General features: G+C 40.0%; 1 protein-coding gene across 1 annotated transcript; it reads right to left on the reverse strand.

Annotated features, from left to right (window-relative positions):
• Positions 1–538: 538 nt before the first annotated feature.
• On the reverse strand, positions 539–985 carry LOC143865715 (uncharacterized). The gene has a single exon (XM_077375890.1). It carries the CDS (start codon positions 983–985, stop codon positions 539–541), a length of 447 nt encoding a protein of 148 aa, XP_077232005.1.
• Between the last annotated feature and the right edge of the window lie 8,343 nt (positions 986–9,328).

Raw genomic sequence — 9,328 nt, forward strand, 5'->3', positions numbered from 1 at the left:
ATAGGATTCTTAGAGATAAGGATGATCTAGATTGGCTCAGGTAGGAGTTTTAGAAATGGGTCAAGGAGATTTTTCTATAAATAACACGTAAGTAGTCCTTTTCATAGGAATGAAGAAATCTATCCTTGAAATTGTGTCTTTGAGCACAAAGGATGACTAGCCCTTCCCTCAACGTGGGTCAAGAGGCTGATCTTCCTTCCAAGAAGATCCATCACGTTGCGTACCGATTTGGGTTCGTAACAATTAGTATCAAGAGTAGCACGATCCGACCCCGTTTAGGAGCAAATCAGAAAAGGCAATGGATCAGTGGGAGGAGATTATAAGAGAGATCAAAAGGCATCTAGCTTCTATGAATACCAAGTTCAAAAAGATGGTATTTTTTTTTTTTTTTGATGGGTAAGCTGGGGTTAGGCAGGACCCTGACCAGATATATTAAAATGATAAAAGATGATTACAAAAGGGGCCGCCCCCCCTAAGGCAACAGAGGCACAACAGGAGATAGAAGATAAGAGAAACAGCTGAAAAAAGAACTCTCAGACTATAGTCTGATGTATTTCTTCCCTTCACAATCATCACGAATAATGGCAAGAAGTTCCGGAGTAGCAATCGTGGGGGGTAGGTCCACTCCTTTCAATGGGCAGGATCTCTTAGAAAGGTAGTCAGCAGCTGAGTTTGCCTCCCTCCAGATATGAGAAATCTTCCAAGAGCTGAAAGAAGAGATTTTCTCTTTAATTTGCTGAAGAATTTTTACAGATTTCCAAGGAGGCTCCACTTGATCTGAGATGATTTGGACAGCAACAAGGGAATCTGATTCAAGCCAGATTCTATCATATCCACGGCTCGACGCAAGCTGAATGCCCTTGTAGATAGCTTCCAGCTCTAGCATGAAGATATCTTCCTTGGGGGCTTCTGTAGAAAATAGAACGACAATCTCTCCTTCTGAATCCCTGATGACTCCTCCAAGCCCCGCACCATCATTTTCCATAGAAGCATCAGAGTTGATCTTTTACTCACCAGCTTCAGGCTTCTCCCAAGTGCAGAATTTTTGACTGATTTCCTTTGGGATGAGCATGAATCCAAAATTTGCTGCAGCTTTGTGGTTCTTTTCATTTTCCATTGTTTTGCAAGGGAGGTGAGCTAATTTTGTTTTTACCTCTAACAAGATCTGATTAAGAATTTTGGACTTGTGGCGGGTGCTATTTTCAAACACTCTGGAGTTTCTTTCCCGCCAAATATTGTAAATTGCCGATTGAAAAGAGAGTCTTATAGCAGTAGCCATCTGACAGTTGCCTCTGTAGTGAGAACGGATCCACTGCTCTTCCTCTAAAAGAGAATTTTTCGGCCTTCTTCTGTGTCCAACTCTCCAGAGGAGAGACCTCCAGATCCAAGCTGAGAAACTGCATTTGAACAAAAGATGGTCTGTGGTTTCCCTTGCTGATTTGCAGAGAGTACAAGTCAGATCAAGCGGAAGGTGTAGAGATGGGATCTTATCTTTGGTGCTAATTCTGTATTGCAATGCTTTCCAGCTGACTATGGCTTGCCTCGGGATGAAGCCCTTGAACCAGATAGAGGAGATCCATGGGGGCTTAGGATGCTTTTTTCTAATCTCATTCCAGGCGCTAGTTGTAGTAAATTTTCCAGAGGCGTTGGGTTTCCAAATGGGCAAATTTTTTGGTTTGGAGTTGAAAATTGTTTCCATTAATATACTTTCTTCTTCCCTGAGAGATGGTTTATCCATGATCGGGTTCCAACCACTAGGATTGTGGAGCTGAGAGCTTTTGAGATTGAATAGAGTATAATTATAGCGTCTCTTGGAAATAATATCTGACAGAGGTCCGCGTGGGTGCCATGGGTGATTCCACAGCTCGATTTTGGTCTCATCTCCGATCAGATAGCATGTATGGTTAATGGCAAAATCTCGGGCTCTGAAAATGCTTCTAACAGCCCAGGAAGGCTTTGCAGGCATCTTTAGGGTCCAGAAATTCTTGTTTTTGATATACTTGGAGGCAAACCATGAGGCCCAGAGAGATGCGTTGGCTTCTAGGACAGACCAGAGAAGTTTAAGCTGGAAAGCTTTGTTTACATCAGTAAGTTTCCTTAGCCCCAGGCCACCCTCTTGTTTGGGACGGCAGATGTCGTCCCAGTGAACAGTGTGGATTCTTTTTGACTCTTCAGAGCTACCCCAGAGAAAGTCTCTGAATTTTTTTTCGATTGCGTTGAGAATGCCGGCTGGAATATTGAACGCTGCAGACCAGAATACTTGGTAGGAGTTGAGGATGGATTTGATAAGCTCTAATCTGCCAGCAAATGAGAGAGATGAAGCTGACCAACAACAGATTCTCTTCCTGATTTTTGCAATAAGAGGTTGGCTGTCTTCTTTGGTTAACTTCGAAGTGAACAGAGGTAACCCCAAATATTTGATTGGGAGTTTGCCTTCTTTGACTCCAAGCTTGTGAATAAGTTGGTTCTTTAAGCGCTGGGAAATACCTGCAAAAAAGATATCGCACTTTTCCATATTGCAACAAGGCCTGTAGTTTTCTCTAACATTTTTAGACATTTGCAAATCGCATTTGTATTTTTTAAACTTGCATTCGAGAAAATCATCAGATTGTCCGCGAAAAGTAAGTGAGATATCGAGGTTTCACCTTGGGAGAATGCTGAAGGGATGCTGCCTTTTTCCAGAGTTTTCTCAATGAGGATTGAGAAAAATTTCCATGACAATACAAAATAAGGGGGGAAAGAGGGTCTCCTTGCCTGAGACCGTTTGAAGATTTAAATAAACCTTGAGGAGTGCCATTAACGAGGATAGAGAAAGAGGGGCTGGATATGCATTGGTGGATCCATCCAATCCTGGTCTCATTAAAACCTTGCTTTATCATGAAAGAAATAAGCGCCTGTCTACTAATACAGTCGAAAGCTTTTACCTAACTCCACCTTGAGGCAAAGGGAGGGAGTAGAGGACTGAAGATGGAAATTATGCAATAGGTCGTGAGTGAGCAGAATGTTCTCCTGGATCTGCCTTCCCTTGATGAAGGCAGATTGGGAGGGGTTGGTTAGCTTCCCTATGACAGATTTAAGTCTAGAGGCTGTTATTTTGGTGATTGTCTTATAAGTGAAGTTGCAAAGGGAGATAGTCCTAAATTGAGAAGGAGCTGAGGCATTTGGGCCCTTGGGAATTAACGAGATAAAGGTTGAGTTTACCTCATCCAGCAGTTTGCCTTTGGTGAAAAAGTTCTGAATGGCGGATGCAAAATCAGATTTTATTAGGTACCAAACGCTTGAAAGAAAGCAGCGTTGAAGCCGTCAGGGCCAGGGGCTTTTTATCTATCTGCTTTGAGCACAGCTTGTTCAATTTCTTCGAAGGACACAGGGCGGGTAAGGGTTTCAGCTTCTAGCAGGGATAACTTTCTTTTTGGATCATGGGGGTCCAGGGAGCGTTGGAAATTCTTATTTAAGAGATTTTGGAAGTGTATTACAATGATTTTGGAAAACTCCTGAGGTTCAGAGCAAAGGGAACCGTCATCCTGCTTTAGAGCAATGATTGAAATTTCGGTTCAGTCTAGATTTCATGGCCGAGTGAAAAAATTTAGAGTTTGAATCACCCAGCTGAATCCAACTGATTCTCGATTTTTGCTTCAGCATGCTTTCCTCCATCCTGAGAGCATTTAAGAGGTTTTCACTGAGGGTTCTTTCTTTCTCAATTAGAAGGGAGCATGAGGGATTGGAGGCTAGATCCACATGAATTTGATCCAGCTCTTTTCTGATCGCAGGGGCCTTTATGTCTATGCACCCGAAATCTCCCTATTCCAAGCCTTTATAAGATATTTGACTTCCTTCAGTTTGCTGGTGAGCCTATACATGTGGTGAGCCCATACATGGGATTTCCTTTTACCTGGATAGACCAAGCTTTTTCTACAATGGGATAGAGGGAAACATCATCTAGCCATAAAGTAAGAGTTCAACGAGAAGGAATGTTACCAAGTGATGTGAGATGAGGGATAGAGGGAAACATCATCTCACATCACTTGGGATAGAGGGAAACATCATAAAAAAGATGGTATTGTCGCTTGGTGTTAAGTTAGAAGAACCTCCGTGTCTGTAGAGTCAAAGTGAAGAGTTCAACAAGAGCACCATCAAGAACGCTTGCACAATGAGAAAGAAAAGACGAAACAGAAAAAGAGGAAAAAAGAAGAAGAGAGAAAGAAATCAAATAGAAGAAAAAGCGACAAAGCCACAAAAGAAAGACATCGATGATTATTACTAGGATGACTTACTTGGTCATCTTTTTTGAAATGAAATTTGCTACCATTCAAGAAAAAAAAATGATGATTATCAGTCTTGGCAATTATGACAAAAGGTCATCATCGGAAAATCTGTCATTCCTCTCAACCAATCCGACACCATTAAGAAGATCCTCATCCACACAACCATCGTGCATCTACATCCAAATCATTGAAAAAAAAAAAAAAACACAACGAATGAGCTTTGATGAATGGTAAGAATAGACCGGTTTGAAAATGAAGCTGCCTCAACCATTGATATTGACATGTGAAATGGTGATTAATTGCAATACAAAGAGAAGAAAGGGAACGAGAGAAAAGAAGAGAAAAGAAGAATTTTAGAAAGTCCTATGCGTGATCCCATTTTTTACCAATTGACCGGCGCTTAATCTCCAAACTTGAGGACAAGATTGATTTCATGGCGGGTGGAAGGTTACGTGCCTGCATGGGTCCCAGTTGGGATAGAATAAATTGCTTTATATTTTGTGGAATTATCTCTTTAGTTTAGTTGTTGGTGTGGATAGTCTTAGAGATAAGGGTTGTCTAGATGGGCCTGGGAAGGAGTTTTAGAGGAAGTGGTCATTGGGGTTTTCTATAAATAACATGTAAATCTTTTTCAAAGGAATGAAGAATGTCTTAGAAATTATGTCTTTGCACACAAAGCAGGACGGGCCCTTCTCTCGAAGTGGGCCAAGAGGTTGATCTTCCCTCTAAGAAGATCAATCATGGTGCGAACCGATTTGGGTTCGGAGCATGGTAATACTTGTTAAAGATTTTTCAAAATCAAGTGTTTTTGGTCAAAACAATTTTTGGAAAATATTTTCTTTAAGTGTGTTTTGGAAAAAGAAAAACTTTTCTTTGGAAATAGTTGCTTTTTGCAAGAGAAAGAGAATAGTGTAATGTAGTTGAAAAGATAGTCCCAAATCGGATGAGAGAAAAGAAAGAGAAGGGCTTATAAAGCACTACACTTTTCTATTACTTGTTTGATTGCACATTGGGTTGAACCCATGGTTGGACCCGCGGGACGGTGCAACGCACCGTTCGCGCACGCGCACGCGCACACGCACGCAATGGGCTATAGGGCGCATAGTGGCGCTTTATTGGCGCTTTTTTAGGCGCACTTTGCACTTCGCACGCCGCATCGTAGCGAGGAGCGATTGGAGCCTTTAATTTTTCCAGATCTGATCTGGACCGTTGGATCTAGACGATTGTGGATCGGTCTAGTGGGTGGGCCGAATAGTTCAAAGGCCCATCAAGCCCAGTGTCGAATAGTTCGATTGGGTTGGGCTTTGATTCGAGCACAACGGTCGGCCCAGCGGGCCCAGTGCTCCAACGGTCAGTGGGTGCGATCCATTGGGTTGTGTCCCTTCCCAACGGTCAAGGATCTAAGGGGTGCGATCTGTACCATAGATGGATCATCTAACGGTTAGATGGGAGGACGGGAATTTAAATATCCCAACAGACTCTCTAGGATTGATCTGGTTCGTTGAATCGCGTATGGGCGCGATCTAACGGCCAGAATTCAAACCGATCTGGAAAGACTCTATACAGGGGTGCTTTTCACACTGAAAAGACACCAGAGGCTCTATAAAAGTTGCAGAACCCAACCATTTCAAAGTACAATCGAATTTACCCATTTCTGGATAAATTCTTAAGACTTCTAGTGCATTATACTCTCTTTCTTGCTCCCACCAAAATTCGTTTTACTAAACTATTTTCTTATTGTTTATCTAATTACTGTTATACTGCAGTAACAGAAATTAGACTGATTCTCTCAGGCTTGTAAGATTCTAAGGGCATTTCGGATTTGACTCCGCTTGTGCATAGCGTCGTCAAATTAGTAGGACATTCCTACTGGCTTCATTGTATCTTGGAGGCAGTTCGCGGATCCCCTTTGCACACTTCTAGTGGGGGCGAAATCTGTCTTAAGGAAAGCGATTTCGCGCCTTGAAGCAAACTGGTTACTGCTTTTTCTTTCCAACAGATACAGAATTATTTCTCTAACAATACTAAGACAGATTTATCTTTGCTTCAATGGCGTTGTACTCAATCCGTCAAATGTCCCAAGACTTTGTCAAACTTGAGCGATTTGACAAAGGGAATTTCAAGCGATGGCAGAAGAAGTTGCACTTCATCCTTACGTCGCTCAAAGTAGTTCGAGTTCTCACATCCCCAAGACCGACAACAGTTGAAAATGAGACATTAGCGCAGGCTCGTGCAAGAATGAAATGGGAACAAGATGATTACATCTGCAAAGGGCACATCCTCAATGCTATGTCGGATACTTTGTTCGACATATATCAGGGAATGGGATCGGCAAGTGAGATTTGGAAAGCACTCGAAGCGAAGTACATGGCGGAGGATGCTAGCAGCAAAAAATTCTCTGTGAGTCGTTTCCTGAATTATCGCATGGTAGATGATAGACCTGTTATTGATCAACTGCATGAAATCCAACACATGGTGAGTCAAATTCATTTGCAAGGCATTTTACTTGATGATTCCTTTATAATTCCGTCGATTATTGACAAACTTCCGCCAAGTTGGAAAGAATTTAGAAAAAGTCTTAAACACAAGAAAGATGAGATTTCTCTTGATGACTTGGCTCTATGCCTCAGGATTGAGGAAGAGTCAAGGATTAGAGATCATAAAGATGATCATGAGAATTCTTCCTCTAAGATACACTTGGTGGAAAATGTCAATAAACCAAACCAACAAGGGAAAGGCAATCGGAAGAGAAACAAACACCCTGACAAGAAGAATAATAAGAATAAGAAAAGGAAGGGTGCTTGTTTCAATTGTGGCAAACCAGGCCACTACAAGAGTGAATGTCGACTTCTTAAAGATAAGAAGTCGGGAACACCAACAGACAACAACAAGTTTGTGGCCATGATTTCAGAAGCAAATATTCTTGAAGATGGCAATGATTGGTGGATTGACTCGGGTGCGACGAGGCATGTCTGCAAAGACAGGAATCTGTTTTCGACCTATGAAACGGTTGAAGATGGAAGTGTCCTTTACATGGGCAATTCATCGACGGCAGAAGTCAAAGGAAGAGGCAAAGTAGAACTGGAATTTACATCCGGCAAGCGCCTCACTCTTACCGATGTCTTTCATGTACCTGAAGTGCGAAAGAATTTAGTTTCTGGAAGCATTCTTAACAAGAATGGCTTCAAGCTCGTATTTGAATCTGACAAATTCATTCTTTCTAAGGGGGGTACCTTTGTTGGAAAGGGATATATGTATGAAGGGATGTTTAAACTCAATATCAATAAAGTGAATGTCTTTGCTTATGTTGTTGACTCTTTATCTTTATGGCATAATCGTTTAGGACATGTTAATACTAGGAAAATGCATGATATGGTTAAGTTAGATTTAATTCCAAAATGTGAAATTGATTTAGTAGATAAATTCAAAATATGTATGCAAACTAAATTAATAACTAAACCATTTCCCTCAGTAGATAGAACTTCTAATCTGTTAGACCTTGTACATAGCGATGTATGCGATATACATAGTGTTCCTACCAAGGGAGGTAAAAAGTATTTTGTTACTTTTATAGATGATTTTTCTAAATTTTGCTATGTATATTTACTTAGTCATAAAGATGAAGTGTTGGAAAAGTTTAAGGTTTATAAAACAGAAGTAGAAAACCAATGTGAAACATGCATTAAATGCCTTAGATCTGATAGGGGTGGTGAATACCATTTTCCTCTTTTCTGTGAATCAGTGGGCATAGTTCATGAAACTTCTGCCCCTTATACACCACAGCAAAATGGTGTAGCAGAAAGAAAAAATAGAACTTTAACTGAAATGGTTAATGCTATGCTTGTTAATTCTGGTTTGAATAAAAGTTTTTGGGGTGAAGCATTACTTACTGCTTGTTACATATTGAATAGGGTACCAAGTAAAAAGAATAATGTAACCCCTTATGAGCTTTGGAAGAAAAGAAAGCCAAACTTGAATTATCTTAAAGTTTGGGGTTGTAGAGCCATTGTTAAAGTTCCTAAACTTAAATTAAGAAAATTAGGTGAGAAGGGTATAGAGTGTATTTTTTTAGGATTTGCTAGCCATAGTAAGGCATATAGGTTTCTAGTTATAGAACTTAATGATTTTCTACAAATTAATACAATAATTGAATCTAGAGATGCCTTCTTCTATGAGAATAAGTTCACTTCAATTCCAAAAGAAGTTCAGCCTAGTAATTCTGTGGAACTTTCTTTAGAACCACAAACAAAAGATGGTGAACCTAGTGAAATAAGAAGAAGTAAAAGAGATAGAAGTGAAAAGAGTTTTGGTCCTGACTTTGTTACTTACCTAGTAGAAGGGACAAGAGAAAAACTCAAATCTTCTATAATGTTAGATTTAAATGTAGAAAGTGACCCTCAAACCTATACGGAAGCCATAAAGTCACAGGATGTCGCTTTTTGGAAAGAAGCAATTAATGACGAAATGGATTCTATTATGGGTAATAAGACTTGGTATTTAGTTGATCTACCACCTGGATCTAAACCTATTGGGTGTAAGGGGATCTTCAAAAAGAAGATCAAAGTAGATGGAACTATAGAAAAGTTTAAAGCTAGGTTAGTTGCCAAAGGGTTTACTCAAAAACCCGGTATTGATTATTTTGATACATATGCACCCGTTGCTAGGATTTCTACCATTAGAGTCTTGATTGCTCTTGCTTCCATATACAAACTTCACATTCACCAAATGGATGTTAAAACATCATTCTTAAATGGTGAACTTGATGAAGAAGTGTATATGGAACAACCTGAAGGTTTCATTTTACCTGGTCAAGAGCATAAAGTCTGTAAATTAGTCAAATCTTTATATGGCCTAAAGCAAGCTCCTAAGCAATGGCATGAAAGATTTGATAAGGTGTTAGTCTCTACTGGTTATAGAATTCATGAGTCAGATAAATGCGTATATAGTAACTTTAAAGGTGGTAGTGGTGTTATTATATGTTTATATGTTGATGATATGTTAATATTTAGTACAGATTTTGAATGTATTCAAAGTACTAAATTATTTTTATCTCAAAACTTTGA

The sequence above is a fragment of the Tasmannia lanceolata genome, unplaced genomic scaffold (assembly GCF_043159265.1).
Source record: "Tasmannia lanceolata isolate RefF3 unplaced genomic scaffold, GAP_Taslan_0.1 ptg000003l, whole genome shotgun sequence".
Classification (NCBI taxonomy): domain Eukaryota; kingdom Viridiplantae; phylum Streptophyta; class Magnoliopsida; order Canellales; family Winteraceae; genus Tasmannia; species Tasmannia lanceolata.

What these genes read in the sequence shown, in the direction of transcription:
- LOC143865715 (XM_077375890.1), bottom strand. Translation starts at nt 985, where the DNA reads ATGGAAAATGATGGTGCGGGGCTTGGAGGAGTCATCAGGGATTCAGAA.